Consider the following 18,054-nt stretch of genomic DNA (forward strand, 5'->3'; position numbering starts at 1 on the left):
GTTCCTCATTACCTGCGTTCATCCTAGACCCTAGTGCCTAGACCCAAGGAGAGGTCTTCAGTTACCCACAATACGATTGCACACGACCACTTCACGCAAGACCCAAGAGATAGACACGCGTGAACGTTCTCATTGTTCCAAAAGTCAAAGCTTCCTGAAATCGACCGGCGACTATCGCCCGCATATCATTGCAGAGCAACGATCTCCGACCACCACGACTCGTCCGAACCATGTACGCCGTTAATTACATGCACATACCGGTTCTTCGAGACACGTTCGAATCCGTGAATCAAACGACGCGACGCGAATATCAATCATCGACGACATAATCTCGATCGGAGGGGTTACACGCCGCGCGTCGAAACCTCGCAACGGTAAAAGAAGAAAATTGGAACGATAAAGGAAACCCGACGATGTCGTAGTAGACAGGCTGGGGCACGGTCTACCCATAGCGGAACGATTATAATCATTGACGTTATAGGGTTAACTCGAATTGGGGTTGCCATATGAAGAAGAAGCCAGTCGATGTCATCCGCGTCGAATTCAATTTTCCGCGGTACGCGAGTATATTCATGGTGCATCGCGTCCCGGTATCTTGTACCAGTTGCTAGCGCCGAGAACGCTTTTAATTTAATTCCCTTTGCGTTCAATTTATTTCATGCCTGTCCAACTTCTTCTTCGTCACGAACCATACAGTCCCCTTCATCAATCAGTCCGTCCCCACACTACTTACGGCGGACGGGTAGTCGCGTGACAAAACTAGCAAAGAACTGGAATCTAACTAGATTTTGGGTCGAAACATGGATTTGCGAGGATCGACTTTTTGAGCTTGGGCTGGGTGAGGGCTCATTCTAAAGGGGGAGGTTAAATACAGCCCGCTCTGGTCATCATATAAGTAAAAAAATTTTTTTGACAGAAAAATACATTGGAATCTGCGGTTGTTATCTCGATTTTTTCTCTACTTTCTACGCTCATATTATTAGCTACTAGCTTTTGCCCGCGGCCTCGCTCGCACAGAAAACCATTTAATGCCCTCGGAAATTGATATTGTTTCTCCATAAAACCTTTTAACCTCCCATTCACCCCTATAGAGTTTTAATTTTATGTCATGCCGTCATCTTAGATTTCAAACCCCCTTTTCACCCCCTCGGGGGTTGAATTTTTTAAAATGCCGAAACAGGTGTTTGATTAATTATATCAAAGAGCATTAAGACCAAGTTTCAAGCAAATCCGACCACGAACAAAATATTCCTCGTACAAACGCTGCAACCCCTTTTCATCCCCTTGGGGGTTGAATTTCGAGATATCCTTTCTTATCCCTTATATAGATCATAAAGTAAACCTCTGTGCAAAATTTCAGCTTTCTAGGTCCAAGGGTTTAGCCTGGGCGTTGATCAGTGCGTGAGTCAGCACTGCATTTTTATATATATGTACATAGAAGAATAGATTTAAAAAAAAAAAATGTGGTCGCATTACTTTCCGGACAGACCCTGTATGTCCAGGGCAAGCAAACCGCTGCCCGTACGGGCGGACACTGCACAGCTCTGGGGTACACAGATACCGAAACTTTGGGAAACACTGGCTGAGAGGGACGCGGATCTAGGGAGGTCGCTAGCTTCCTTGACCCGCGGGAATTCGTGAACTCGAGTGCGATAACATCGACGCGACGGAACGGGGGCAGGGACAGGTGAATATTATGCTGGTTGTAGATATGTACCTGTGTTTCGCGCGCGTCAATCGCGTACCCGCTTGTCAGTAATCCTAACGAGAACGGGGATAGCTACAAGAGGGGTCAAGAACCTTGGGCAACCTTGCGGGCTTCTATTCGGCATGTCTCATTCCCAGTCGGTCCTCATTCACCGCGCGTTCAGGTGTGATCCGCGGTTGTCGATATTCGTTCGTATTGCCGTTGCATCGTTCTGCACCTCGTGGAAAAGTACGCGTCCATAGTGTCCATACCGATCGCTTGGCAGCTTGTCATGCTCCGCACTCCGTTCTCTGGTAAGCGGCTGAGGGACACCCACTGTTCCAGGGAACGGGGCTGATTATTTTCCTTTGAGATTGCTGCCGTAGCGAGTTGATGCGCGGACCTGGCTCAGGTCAATTAACCTCCCTTACGGTGGCATTTAAATAACCCGCGCGTGTCGGGGAATTCAGAACAAGGGATTTCAGTGTAACACGATTATCTTTGCTCTGTTTAGTCGAACGTCGCTCGACAGACTCGCGTTTGCAGACATTACTGGTGGTGTACTTAGTTAGCAGGTTAATTCTTACATGTCATCCATCATGTTCGTCATCCAGTGGTCTTCCGTGTAATCGGGACCATAGGTGCAATAAGGACCTTTTTTTGACGAGGCGGTAATCCTGTTTACGGATTGCCCCCACCCCTGGTGCACATTCTATTCAGTCATTGTTTTTCTTACTCTCAATGGCGGAAATAATTTGGATTATTGCAATTACAGGGTGACAAGAAATAACGGAGTTAATCATTTCTTATTACAATTCTGTCAAATTGACGAATTTTGAAAAACCAAATGATAACAACCATAACTTCGAAACTTCTTAAATATATGAATACTAAAGGTCTATGTTATGGTTGTTATCATTTGGTTTTTCAAAAATTCGTCGATTTGACAGAATTATAATAAGAAATGTTTAACTCCGTTATTTCTTGTCACCCTGTATTATGGCTGTCTTATGGCTAGATTGTGGATTTTATGAATTTATGACATAAAGGGGTGCGCACAATTTAAAACAGTGGACATATTAAAAAGATTTAAGGCCACCAGTGTATTAGTTTCACCTTAATAAGATAATTAAAAGAAGAAAGACATTTTGTCTTGGCTCCTGTTGCAATCAATGCAAACATTTTTTATTGTACATAAAGATCCTCGGTCTAGTTATGGCTGTTAACCATTCAGCGGAATGTATAAGCGATCTGTCGATGCTGCTTTGTTTCTCGCTGTTGTTGGCCGTCGATTCAACGAGGTTAGAGCAATATTAACATCATTTTGATATTTTCTGTTACAGCTTTGGAAAGCGGACGGGTGGCAGTGCCAGGAGACCTAACGAATGCTTCGTGCTCGAGTCCTCCGAGATGATTGTTGTAAGTACAAACAGCATTACATTAAACGATTTCAATTAAAATACCTTGTAAGGGAACTAGAACAAGTTCGCCATCGTCGTTATGTTTTCCCGGATCGTATGTTGTAATTTTCAAAAAAATATTCCCGGATCGTGCAAATCGGAGAAGCATGGTTCGTCCCATATTCGCTAATGCACGCACTGCAGGAATCCCCGTTGCAACCACGTCCACGAACTATGCCGGATATAGTAGCGATATCGCATAATGAAAGACAATGCTGTCCAGACGGGAGACGCAGCCTGCTAGACAGTTAATCGATAGTTCCTCTCCCGTGTTATGTTCGCTTCGAGTTTTCGAGACTGCACCGTTGCGCTTCCCGCTTCCCCCTCCCATACTCGTTCTGTCTACTTTTGTTAACTGTTCGAACGTTCTACACGGATGTTTCCATGGAATTGCCACAACTAGGGTAACTGCACCAGTGAATGAACATTTAAGAAATTGTTCAGGAAGATATTTTATTTTTTAAAAAATATGTGAATTAAAGGAATCTAATATATGCCAAATGGCAACAATAAATGAACACAAATAAAATGAAATTATTATTATTTTTCTTTATTAAACGTTAAATAAAAAATATAAAAAATACCAATCAATGAACACCATATTCTAGTACCAATATATTCGTACTATAATCTTTCTATTGTACCAATAGGAATACAGCTACGAAAAAGAGTCATACATTTAATTGGCCCAAGAGTCATTATCGCTAGTATGCCGCGCGGCTTAAAATTTGTTGAAATATACAAAAACGTTCATTTACTGGTGCCCGTTTATTTACTGGTGCAGTTACCCTACTTGTGTATCAATGTAGCTTTATTTATTCGAAATAGTTAATTTTGTATAATTTAGTTTTTCTCAAGTTGTCAATTTTGTACAATTTATTTTTTCTTCGGTTGTTAATTTGGGTCAACCTTTCGATGTGTCACGCCCTCGCCGATTTTTACGATTTTTGGATATGTTAAAAAAGATTGCACAGAGGAAAATGTTGTTTAAAATGTTGTTCAAAAATCATTAAAATCAGTGCGGGTGTCACACATCGAAAGGTTTACCGCGCACGGTAAACGAAATCCGTGACTCGTGCTGCCATCTGCAAGCCAGTTCCCTGTTTTACCGACGGCGTGGGGATCCGTAGATCCTGAAGATCGACGGATTCGAAACTGTTTTGCCTGCGCTGTGTGCAGATCAATTGCCAAATCTTAAAACACTTCGTCCCTTCGTTCTAGAATTATTTCTTGAATTTATTTTTAATTAATAGTATTTGGCTGGTGATGTAATTGGGAACTTGATAGTTCACCGTCGAGCATACTTGACTGTCGTGTAATGAGACTCGTCGAGATCCGAGACTCTTCAGAATAATCGTCTAATTTACCGATGTGTACGCTCTGAAGTTTGCGTTCATAAAGGGTCTTCCATTGGGGGTTTCATTTTAAATTTCGCGCTATTTTTCATTTGTGGAGTTCGGAGTTATCACTCTTCGATATGTGGTTAGTAAAATAGTAAAGAACTTCAAATTGTAAGTTGTAAAAAATTTTTAATTGTAAATTGTAGAAAATTGTAAAATTGTAAATTGTCAGAAATTGTTAAATGTAAACAACGTGCGTTTTTTAATCTTTTAGAATAACAGATCTCAGTGGAAGACCCTGTATTTCCGAAATTAGCCAATATTGAAAATATCTCTTCGCAGAGAAACTCTAATAGCGACAGGTCGAGTGCAGATTTATTTGATTTTACCGAACCGGAAAAAGAAAGAAACTAACAGTGGTCAAAGTCGATTCGTCGCGACGACAGATAGCGTACCGAATTTTCCCGGAACTCGAGATATGTATTTATGTTCGACGAGATATAAATCGATTTCCTAAAAGCGCCGGAACTTCGGCTGTGAATCATCTCGGCGCGGTCTAAAACTCACGGAAACTCGTTATCGTCTGACAACCCAGCGACGATAAGACGATCCGAAGCCGATCAATGAAAACGTCCGAGTAACTCGATTCCGATGGCAATATCTACCTCGGCCGAGAGTCGTCAGAAATATTTTCGACGAACATTTGAACGTGGTCGCTCGACGATTTTTAGAATGTCGAACCGAATATAGAAAATACATCGAATTTTCCGACGCGCGTTAATTCGTCTCGTTGCGTTGCGTTTTTAGATTGGATTCGGACGGTACGATGATGCGCGGAGGATTTTTACGATTCAACAGGGGAACACAATTTTAGCAGTGGCGGGTTTAACGGTAAGCGGACTAAGCGGCCGCGTAGGACCCCGGGATAACATAGGGCCCCCAGATATCATAGGGCCCCGAATTTCGCAGCATTCATTCTTTTTACATTTCTTTTTTAGACTTAGCTTGCAATTTCTATTTCTAACTCGAGTTTCAGGGCCCCAAAATTTTTACCGCTTGGGGCCTCCACTTGACTTGATCCGCCACTGAATTTTGGATAAACAAAGACACCGAGTCGAATGCAACTATGCACTTTGAATTACGCAATACCGTTGCCAGCGTAGAGTACCGTGGACGCGTGCACACTGTATTGCACATTATGTACTGCACACACGCTGCGCCGACTTCCTGTTCGCGTCGACTTCTATCTTTTTCTACCATTATCTCGGTTTCTCAGTGGACAACGTGCCATTATGCGGCATCGTTCGTTTAATTGCTATGTGGACAGTAATTGTATTCATAAGTTCCAGGATAATTTGGAATTTTTTTCGACACTAACAATTTTTCATTGCAATCACTATACTAGTGGCGCGCGTGTCATACTCTTGGAGGGAGGTCTGCGGGAGATTAGTTGAACGGATAAAATTTTGTGGCCCAGTGCAAGAATTGCCAGTACACATACTTCATAAATGCTGACATTGAAACTTCTGGTATCAGGCGAGTTAAGTAAAATTCATTAAATGATTATAGAAATGTATTTACAGAATAAAATCTATTGGGTTTCAAAAAATCAAATATTTATTCATAGATTTATTCAATAACATATTTTCCATTCTGCTCTATTCTAACTTCTCGTGTTATTCAATAAATATTTTAATTTTATCTTTGATTCTTAATTTGAAGACATTACGAACTTTTGAGGGGTGAGTGTTCGGCAGTCAACGTGTTGATCACGATTAAACGTGCGCTATTTATGTTCGGTATCGGTATAATAAATATTTACAGCGAAACATTTATTTTCTAAAGGAGCGTTCTATTTGTTTTTAATGATAATTCGTATCGTGGTTTTATCGCGTTACCGGATATCGAATTGCCGATCAACAAAATTCCAGAGAACACAAGTAATTTTTTTAAAAATATTTTTTTCAAAAAAATATAGCTGCAACGTCGAACCGCTTTTACTTTTAGAAAAGAAGTCGGCTGATCGACGATCGCATTGCCGCGTTTTGTCATTCGGATAAATTTTTAGCTCGGTGACACGAGTCTCGAACAGAATCAGAGCTGAATACAATGGACGAAGGAATATGGGGAATGGGGAATATTATATTACATGTAGTGGATTTACGATTCTCTTCCACGTGATTCGTCCAGCTGATATCTCTACGTTTCGAGTTCCAATGACGGATTATGTGGAAATCCATTCGGCCTCTGCAATATATTCTATACAAATTCAACAATACTACTTTCAGTACCATCTCGGTCCCAATTAGTTCGGATACCGGAGGTTCTACTGTATCGTGGCTTTGGTCACACGAGCCTCCGGGAAATTTGTTTTTAAACGGCAATCGGTTGCATTCCGAAGCGTTGCGTTTCTATTTCGTTTTCATTTCACGGTACGCTCCGATCCGTTTCATTTTGCCCTCTGGTTTCGCATCAGATATTCGGATCAATCAGCGTGCTGGTCGCGAATCATGGAAATCGCGAGAGAATTTATATCGGAATGGATATTTGATACTTGAAAACGGCGATATACCCGTGTTAGGGGGATCTGCGCCACTTGAAAATGTTATTATATGTTCCGTGACGTAAATGTTTATCGCATCCCCCATCGATCGGATCGGTTTTCATCCTGGCCGCGGGTTTTATGACAGATGCGGGCGGTTCGATTAACTATTCGAATAACATCTGATATGCACCAGCTATCGTCGTCGGTGCACGTTCAATGTGATTTAAGCGATATCTAATATTATACAGTAAAGCCTCGATCTAAGAAAAAACCTCAGGCCCGTGCTATTACTTAGATCCTGTGTTTCTACTATTTCTTTGTGACCTCGAATGGAACTTCTTTATTTTCAATGAAATTTTACCAACATATTTGTGGCATTTTTCTGATTAAAATTACACCAAACAAGATATTATTTGACAAATGTTGACTGTACCTACGTGTGAAGCATAATGTACACTGGTGGATAAAATGATAAGGCACCGTTGTACGCATATACAAAATTTCATATTATATGTCGTGAAGTCTCAGTGGAAACGAATTATATTCACGGATGAAAAGAAACTAAATTTGGATGACCCAGACGAATACAAGTACTATTTCCATGATTTAAGAAAGGAACAAAGGGTTTTGAGTCGTCGACAATGTGGTGGCGCCACAGTAATGATATAGGGAGGAATCGGCTATAGAGGAAGAATGAAAATAAAATTTATTCAAGGCCGTATGAATAGCGCTGGCTACTTAAATTTAATTAAAGAGCAAATTGGAACATATGCTCGCAGAATTGCTGGCAGAAAATATATATTTCAGCAAGATAATGCAGCTGTGCATACGGCTCGCATAGTAAAAAATTATTTTGAAACTCTCTGAAAATATAGTGCCTTATCACTTTGCCCACACTAAAAGTCAATTTTTGTAGAAATAATAAATGGTTTAAAGGAGTTATTTAATTTTTAGCATATTATATAAAAGTTAGTACCTTATTTTGTGTGTCTTCACTTTCTACGTGTATGTATACATATATGTACAAATATACATATGTGCCTTATCATTTGGACCACCAGTGTACATATATACGACACGATAGATATAATTTAGGGGGAAAAAGGTAACACTATTCGTAGAGACAAAAGTCACACTATGCGAGGGAAGACTGTAATTAGCAAATCCACGGTGTACTGCGTCGAACGAAATTGTTCGCGTGAACGTGCACGCATTGTTCGCGAATTATATATAGCAGATTAAAGCAACGTTCGCGGTGCCGGAGAGTTTCGAACTCTATTTTCCCATCTCATTTTATGATGACCTTTACGCGTCCACCTACAAAAAAGCTACCGATATCAGATTAATGCCCCATCGAAACCAAGCAAGTTCCAAGTGATGCATTTTTTCCTAAACCAATAGCAGCCGAATTATTCAGGTGACCTGTTTTAGGTGCCTCACCGTGTATATAGAAAACATGGCAGTCTCTCTCTCTCTCTCTCTCTCTCTCTCTCTCAACGTGTTGAATTGAAAAAGTAAATTCTGCACGCGAGTTAGGTTTACACATTTGTCAACGAGCGTTACAAAACTTGTCAAACAAATGGAATACAATATTGCAATAATGCTCGATCAGAATGCGGGATTTGTTACTTTAATACGAGTCACCGAGTGCTTTCACGCTTTCGCGAATATCAACAATGATTTATAAACTGGATCACATCCGTCGGATACTTAACACGTTGCATCGCGTCAGCAGTTGATTCATAACAAATCGTTGCTGCACATTTGGAGGTGTGCTTCCTTTGTGCCTCTCTTCTTCAGAGAGCTTGTCGATTTATCCCAGCGAAAAGTCGAACGAAAAGATGAAACTTTAAAGTTCGAATACATATTTAAAATTTAAAGAGAGATAGTTCAGAAGATATTCGAGAAGAACGATTTCATGAGGATCAATTTTATTATTTTGACGGTTAATCGTGCGTCTTGCACAGATTTTTTAAAATTATTTGAAACAACTCGGGGGGGGGGGGGGAGGGTGTCGTAAAAGAAATTTTTACAAAAATTTTTGACAAGAGTAAATAATAGCCACCCTATTTGACAAGTGGGCACTTTGAACGAATGTTTTGAACTGCCTGGTACGTAATGGTGTTTCAAGGTCAGGTATCCGATGATAGGAGTCGATCGACACCCGGTGAAAAATGAATTCTTTCCTCGGCAATTCCCGGTCGCAGTTCGACGAGCCGCGTCAGCATTATGACAGACTGTTAATAAGAAGAAACCCGAGACAATTTAAGTAGATCGTTGTGCAGGATGCGGGCCCTAATTGCGTAACGGGTATGCTTGTTTTATCCTTCGATACGAGGCGACCACAACGACGCGACGGGGCGCGACGATGCGACGACAGATGCATTTTTCAAGAAGCTTATCGTCGCTGATGAATCGACGTCGGGCGCCTAGCTGTAGCGTCACCGTCTGGACCGGATCTCGCGGAATAATTATCCAAATCCCGTATCGTGCTCGATAAAACTGTGAAAAAGTCGTAGGATTTCATGGAATTCACCGTGTTCAAAGTTCAAAACCCATCCTCGGTTTTGTCTTGTTCGGTTAAGAGAGGCTGAGAGTGCAACGAACAAGAAGAGCTGAATGGGAATTATTCCATCAAGATGTAAACGAAAAAATAGAACTTTTGAAGGCGATAGTGCCCTAGATCGATCTTTTGTCCAACTTTTTTTGTCTACCGAAACATCCTATTTTTGTTTTATGGAGAAACGAGAACGCGAGTCCCGCACCCTTGCAATCCTTTTTTTTATTATTGTTTTGAGTGCATGGTGTAAAATATGTTATATACAAAAGTTTAAAATCGCTCTAAAGAAGGCGGTAACTTTTTTAATATTGTACTATAGGATTTGAACTTTTTTTGGGAAGTTAAAGCAATTAGTTTACTAAAGGATGTGAAAAGAAATTTTTTCAAACATTGCAATTGATCGGAATTGTTGAAAAAATACTAAAAGTGGAATTTTTAACTTTTTTTTGTGGGCCTATATTGAAAATTTAAAAGGATCTCCCCGTACAGGAAACTCGCATAAAATTGACTCCGTGACTCGGCCGACCGTTGTCGTTAACCACCAATCCGATTTTATCTCCTGAAATCCAGCTGTACTCGACTGCATGCGTTCTTCGCAGCGGCGGACCATGGGCCTTAGGGGCTGCGGGATTCCGTTCAGTCAAAGGACCCTATTCGCGGTTAGAAAACAGTTTTTGGATAAAATTAAAGTTCACTGAAACTTGAGCTAGTTTGGGTTAATTGGGTAGGCCCCCAGACAGTGTTAGATCAGGGCCATGGTCAGTCCACGGGCCCCCTTTGCGGTGAAGGTCCTTTTTTTCGTCAAAATGGTGAATGAGTCGCCACAACTAAGCCAAGCTTGAGTTAATCTGGTTTAATTGGACGGGTAGGACCCCAGACAGTGTTAGACCACGGCCCTGGTCAGTCCACGGGCCCCCTTCATGGTGAAGACCCTTTTCTTCGTCAAAATGGCGAATGAGTCGCCACAATTAATCCATGTTTGAGTTAATTGGGTTAATTGGAAGCGGCAAGTCACCAAAAAGTGTTGGCCCAGGGCCCCAAAGTTAACGGTCCGCCGCTGGTTCCTCGCGCATTCTAGAATCTAGAAGATCTCCGACCGTAATTTTGAATCGACAACGAACGACCCTAATGAAAATTGCTGGACTTCTTCGCGCATTTTATTTTCCGTGTATCGACGTCGCTGGTTTAATAAACCGAAGACGAACCGGGCATTCTTCGCAGAGCAGATCGTAGAAAGTAAAAGGAGCACCGGCGAACAAGCGGACCTCTCAGTTGGTTGTGGCGCGCATCAATTATGCGAGCCGTCCTCGGTTGATTTAACGTGTCTCGCTCGTACAAAGCGACTTACTGCACGAAATGTAAATACGGTTTATAATCCCATATGGTTAATGGTCCCTGTGGAGGCGACAAGCCTCTCTATAAGTTCGCAGGCAAAAACTGGCAACGGTGAGCCGCGCCACGTCGGCTTTCTGCTTTCTGCGGAATGGAAAGAGGGAAAAGAAAGTTAAGGAGCCGGCAGAAGTTCGCTCTTAAAATAAATCGCTGGCCAGACAAAAATGTAGTGTGCCTGTGTCGCGGCGAAGGTATTCCTCGGATTTCTCTCTGTCTCTCCGTCTTTGTTTTTCTTCGATCAACGATGCCCACGAGTTTTGCTGCCAATGACGATCAACGGGACTCTCTAATTAGTAGACAACGGACCTTTATGCAAAATGAAAGTTTTCCACCTGATTTGCAACCAGAGTTGGATAAAATTTGTATTTGTATTTAAATTTACCAGGTCGAAAATAATATAACAGTGGTTTCAAATTCTTCTACTGTCTTCACTGTGCTGAATTACATTTACTCATTTTTCTTGTAAATGCATAAAACCCATTGCCTACTAATTAGTTTCAGTTTAAGAAACAAACAAAATCGTGTTCTTAGAAATAATGGCGGTGGGTTATGCAGAAGTTTTTATTCGACTCGCTCGGAATAGAAATTTATTTTCTTTCTTAATATGTTTAACAGGTCGAAAATAATGTAACAGTGGTTTCAAATTCTTGTAGTGTCTTCACTGTGCTGAATTACATCTACTCATTTTTGTTGCAAACGCGTAAAACCCACTGCCTACTAATTAGTTTCAGTTTAAGAAACAAACAAAATCGTGTTCTTAGAAATAATGGCGGTGGTTTATGCAGAAGTTTTTATTAGACTCGCTCAGAAAGGTTCGGCACCTTCGGCTAAGCCCTCTTCCCCGCTCCCTCCCGTCGCCATCATTGTATCGGCGAAACGTAAACATACGAGCGACACGGTCCGTCGCCTAACTGCGACGCTCCAAAGATTGCCTACGTGTGTTACATTTGTTACAAGGTCAACGGAACAACGAAACGTTTTTCTCCTCAATATTCTAATAATAAGATTGAATGAGTCAAGTCGTCGACGTGAATAATCCGGAACGACGGCCGCAATATTTCCGAATACTTCGGAAGTAATTCGCCGGAAGCGCCGGAACTAAACCTGGCAGGAAAGAAACCAGCTTACCGAGAAGCGGAACACTTTCTTTCGAACGCGTGAATCACTGGCGATCTATAATTAATGTCGCGTATAATAACCCGGACCAAAGAACAAACGGTCGGCCGAATCGAAACCGAAACCTAATGAAATCGCCACGGAATAGTTTATCATAAATGTATTCGGAAAAACTGGTTCTCCGAATGGTTCACCGAATTCATAAAACCTGCAGTGCTTGCTTCATTCCGCGGGCGCACGGCAACGAAATCTCAGTCGGTTGCCAGTTTCCGAGGCCATTAATTAACTATTACGCTCGCGACAAGAAATTTAAATTATGCTTCGTCGACGATGTGGACCCTTTCACTCGGTAGGACTCAATATTATTCGACTGATGTTAATTCTTACTGTGAGATCGCATTTCTTCGTTGCATCATTGACACACACTATCAAAATGTGATTATGAAGCCATATCGTTCCATTTAGAAAAACGGAGTTGACCTTCGTATCTCCTTGACGCGTCCACATATGGAAAAATTAGTATCATCTGATTATGAGCCCTTCGATACTACTAAACCTATCGAGCTTTAAAAGTAAGTGGTACATGTTCCCTTATGACAAGATTGATTTTATTTAGACTTTGTGTGCAGCTCCTATTGTAATATTGTGCTCCACTGAAGATATGTGGTTCTTGAAATGGGAAGGTTCCTGAGATCATTTGAAACAACATTTTCCTTTGCAAAAATAACGTCCGCAGCTCTGTTAAAGAGTTATTAACGAAACACACGACTGTGCCAACACGCGTCTAGATCGCGCTCTGATTGGTCCGTGTTTTTCGTCAATAACTCCTTAACAAAGCCGCGGACGCCGTTTTTGCAAAGGAAAATGTTGCTTCAGATGATCTCAGGAACCTCCCATTTCCGGATGTTGAAGGAATTTTGAGATACCCCGTATTCAATAATCTTCTATATCTATACATATAATAAAAATGAAATGCTGTCATCGTCGTTGGTCACGACATCACGGGAGAACGGCTGGACCGATTTGGCTAATTTTTTTTTTTAAATGTTCGTTGTAGTCCAAATCGGGTTTTCAGATTTTAAAAAAATTGGAAAAGTATCACGGAAAAATGGAAAATTCGGGAAAAACTAAAAGTGCTTTTAGAATCATATTTCAATACAACAAAAAAACGAACGTCGTAGCTTTTAATCAATATTTCAATAGAACGTCGCAGCTTTTAATCAATCTTTCAATAGAAATTTACATTATCGACGTCTGTTTGCATAATGCGTACCACTAACCCTACTCGCGAAACTCGCGAAGCGAGCGAGCAACAACTCCCGTCTAGTTTCTTATGAAAAATTATTTTTATTATATCAATAATCGTAAAATAGTTAGTGCTAAATAAGCTTGGTCTGATGCATTTTGATCTTGGTCTGATGCTATAACGTTTATGGCAGACTCATCGTCCGAGTAACCCTCGAGGAGTTTTATTGAAAATCGTGCGCGAATCGTTACCCGAGCTTTCTCCGATATTTGCGCGTCGCATTTGGCAGATAACGCGGCGCAACGCGATGATTTCGCAATCGTTTTAACAATAAAAACGACGCATTTAACATTCCGTTGCGGCAACGAGAACGCCGTTGAAGCGTACACGCTCGACCCAGATCTTTTTCCTCGGTGCACGACTCTCTCGATACACCTGCGGCTCACCGTCGCAAGTCGCAACACGTTACTCCGTGTCTAACAGAACCTGCGCCGTCGATACACACCGATACGATGCACCGGAATAGACCAATACTATCGCAGCACGCTCCAATGATTATAGGCTATGCTTTTGCCCGTCGCATAATATGTACATATTAAAGATTGCCTGTGCCATTGCGCTCTATCCCCTATCCGCTATCCCCAGATAGGATACTCGGGGGGTTCCCCCCCCTGTGAAGCTGAGTATCATTTCGTTCCATCGGTCCTGCGAGTACAACAAAACTTTTTGGGATTTCGAGAAGACGAAAAAATGTACTTCGGAAGTTGAAGTTTTAAGGCGAAATGTTACTGCACCGGTGACTTGTATTTTCTATGATTTTATTGAATGATTGTGTATTGATTTTATATCATAACCATGAGCTTTTGTCGAGAAAATTAATATTTAACACTGTCGTTTTTAATTTTATAAGTGTATTACAATACAAAACAATTTGAAGTTTGGAATTATTTGCAAACATTTACAATGAAGTTTGAATTGGAGATGACAATGATATATCGATGTTTACAGAGGCTGCTCTTTACTTTATCGGACTCAAGATTTGTGCTTTTCTCCTATAAATGTATGTAGTATGTAATACAGTAGATTTGTATCCGGGGCGGGGGCAGTACGAAGTTTCGATCCTGTAGGATCAATGGTTCAGGAGTTACGGTTGCTTAAAGTTGAGCAATCTGCAGTGTTTTTGACAGGTAAGGGGCCGCCATATTGGTTTGTAGTGACGGTCGCGCGCCGCTTACTGGGTTGGTTTGGTGATTAACTAAACTCGCGGTTGTCTCTACAAACCAATATGGCGGCGCTCTGACCTGTCAAAAGCACTGCAGCTTGCTCAACTTTAAGCAAGCATAACTCCTGAACTATTGATCGTACAGGATCGGAACTTCGATCTGCAGCCGCCTCGAGTACAAATCTACTGGATTACATACAAAATACATAATAATTTATAGAAGAAAGACACAAATTTTGAGTCCGGTAAAGTAAAGTTTACCCTTTTCATATCTTGATAAACGATTACATCTTTACGAATACCAACCCCCAAGTTTTTGCTACTGATAATTATCGATAGTAAGAGTAAATCATCGATAGTTTTCGATAGTGAGAACTATCGATAGTACCTTTTGATAGTTCTCCACCACTATAACCTAAGAAAACATCACAAAACGTAGTGACATCATTTTCGGCCACTGTAACACCGCGTATAAATCAACATGTGCTCGCGTGTAAACAGATATATCCATTCTATCGAGTCTCCATCGATGCCACGAAGCAGGTGGCGACGCGTACTTACGTACGCGTGTATAAATCAAATTTTCAACTTTCTATTCATACTTGTCTACGTTCGCGTACACATGTCAGCGTAGGGGCTTAGCAGCGTGACGCGTGTACGTAACCTGTGTTTATGAAAGAAATAAAAAGAGGCTAAATAGTGGTGTTCGTGTTGTATTGTCAAAGGGGGACAGGAAATTACACGCATTACCAATAACAAAAAATGACCTTTCTTCCTTTCTCTTCCACATCGACGATGAGATTCTGCAATGTGTGATTAACAATTATATATACAGTGTATTCATGTATATATTTCGATGAAATTTTCAGCTTGTGATAACTAACATACATCTACAAAACATATATTTTAAATTTTCACTAACAAGGGAAGGAGACCCAAGTGTCCGACTTCGATTTTAATCATTTCTTGCGAGACGATGGTATATGGATCCCTAATGATGTCTGCAAATATTGTCATTACAAATATTGGGATATTCACCACAATTTGTTTAATAAAACCGTGCACGCTAGGAAAAAATGTTTTATACGAAATATTATTATTTTTCGATGTGGAATAAGAATATGAAATTAAAAATATGGGTTTCCATTTGAAAAAATGAAGTTGCCCTTCGTCTGACCCTTAAAGGGCCATTATGGAAAAATATGCATAGCGCCATTAAATGTGCCCCTTCATATGAAGAATATTTTATATAAAACATTTTTTCATATTTCTGCTGGTTTCCGTAATAATTGACTGTCTCAAGATAAATGGACCACCCTGTATATCCCATCGTCATTTTAAATTAAAATTCAACTTCAGCTTCATTGTAAATGTTTAAAATCCATTTTCAAGTATTTACATTTATCAAATCATGTAACATTAAAAAAGACAATGTTAAATTTTAATGGTGTCGACTATCGATAGTTCTCCAGAACTAGTCGGTAGATAGCCAGAATAAAATGGATCCGTTTGTCTAATTGTAAGAAATTTTGTGCCGGATCGCTCGAATGTCGCGCGGTGTCTTGGTACGGAGGACACAGGCGTCTTGGTTATACGATCCGTCCAACGATGCGTGTTGTTGCGCGTGACACGGTGGAAAAAAATATGAAAAATTAACATCCGTGATGAAGATAGCGAGCTTATCGTCGGTACAGTAGACGAGAAACGCGCCAGTCGCGTTTCGTCTGTCGATCGGTGTAGACAGTGGTAGACGGAACATTGAAATTTTTCCATTTTCCGAACAATTGTTTACCCACGCGCTCATTACTCGAAAGTATCGCGTCGTGTTGTTGTTAGACTGTGGATTCGATGTATCTATTAATCACCGTAGAACGCAATAGAATGAAACGGTTTGACCTCTCAATCGGAGAGAACGATTCGTATCCGACTTGAATCGCCCAGGAAACTTTCCACAACAGTTACAGTAAACATTCTTAATAGAAATCCATCGGACACAAATTCTTACGATCAGTTGCAGTGCCAGTAGACTCTTCTTGATTTCGACGCTGTTTATCTCCATCGTTATCTGTTTAATCGAGTGTAATTATCTACGGCCGCCTCGTCGGTGTCTAAAGTCTGGTTGCTATTTGGTCGTGGTCATTGTAAAGTGAAAAGCGAATTTAGAATAGCTAGCACGATTCGACACAACTGTTGAAATTAATTCTGAAAATGGAGGGCTAACCTCAAGGAGGCTACGAATTAGCTACCAGTCGACGGAACAACCGGTCTTTGTTTACTTAATGTTGAATTGGTCAGCGAATATCTGGCAACCTTTAGATTTTATTAGTATGTATTCGTTATTCGATATACTATTATATATAAATGATCGCGCAGTATCTTACAGGACATACGACAGTGTAGAATGCGATGCAGTGAATCATGGTCATGAGGTTGATGATCATGTAACTACATTGTATCACGAGCCCTAGTAACAACACGATCCACCGCGCTATATTTGTACACACGGTAGACTCAAAACAACCGTTCGTATAATTATGCTTGTCACTATTGCCACCGATTGATCCAATCACTGATGTTGTGCAATAAGATAACAGCGTTGCTACTTTATGAGAATGCGTTTATGAACTGACATGAAGCGTTCGATGCAACAATTTTCCGACTCTTGTCTAGGGTACATGTAGACCGTTCAACACTAAACCTGCCACCACCGGTCAAAATGACCGGTTCCAGATTTTTTATTTTACGATTATTGAAATTTTAAAAAATGATTTTTGAAACGACATTTGAAACGACATTTTCCTTTGCAAAAATGCCGTCCGCGGCTTCGTTAAGGAGTTATTAACGAAAAACCACGGACCAATCAGAGCGCGACCTGAACGCGTGTTGGCACAGTCGTGTTCTTCGTTAATAACTCTTTAACAGATGGAGTCCTGAGATATTTAATTTTATGTAAACTCAAAAAATGATGATTTTTTGCAATTATCTGGAAATCAAGGCCGAAACAAAAAAAGTGATAGCGGTAAAAGTTGTTCCATTTGGGGTCCTCTACAGCTGGTTAACGTTTGGCCGTTTAAAAACGGATGATCCTGTATATATTTATTTATTTAGATTTAGATATTCATTTATTTATTTAGATTTATTTAGATAAAATTTTTTCCCATCTCTGATTAGAAATAATATGAAGTACGATCGAAGCATGATACCGCAGTAATCGGTACAGATACGCTGCCCCCCGCGCGCCCTTTCAATTTGCACTGGAGCGGATCTCGGGAAAGAGGGACCTTGCGTCGCGCGTCGCGTTGCGTTGGTACGATGCGTCGGGAACGGAATTTCACGGGTGTTTCTTGCGACGAGTTTTTCGTTGGGTCGCGTGACGCCAATGCTGCCGAGACGAGGGACCGCAGGAAGAACCGAAAATAAAGTAGACAGGCGCCGCGCCGGAGAAACGCGTTTGAATATGCGTGTGCTCCGCGTCGTGGGTCGTGC

The 18,054-nt window shown here is 41.0% G+C and overlaps 1 protein-coding gene across 15 annotated transcripts in view; it reads left to right on the forward strand.

Annotated features, from left to right (window-relative positions):
* Positions 1-18,054, forward strand: part of LOC143212937 (rap guanine nucleotide exchange factor 2) — a 140,889-nt gene that overhangs the window by 95,706 nt on the left and 27,129 nt on the right. For all 15 annotated transcript variants that reach the window (XM_076432262.1, XM_076432263.1, XM_076432264.1 and 12 more), the window contains one exon: positions 3,031-3,106. In XM_076432262.1, coding sequence (XP_076288377.1) covers positions 3,031-3,106 — 76 coding nt within the window. The remainder of the gene's footprint in view (positions 1-3,030; positions 3,107-18,054) is intronic.

The sequence above is a fragment of the Lasioglossum baleicum genome, chromosome 10 (genome assembly GCF_051020765.1).
Source record: "Lasioglossum baleicum chromosome 10, iyLasBale1, whole genome shotgun sequence".
In the NCBI taxonomy this organism is placed as follows: Eukaryota; Metazoa; Arthropoda; class Insecta; order Hymenoptera; family Halictidae; genus Lasioglossum; species Lasioglossum baleicum.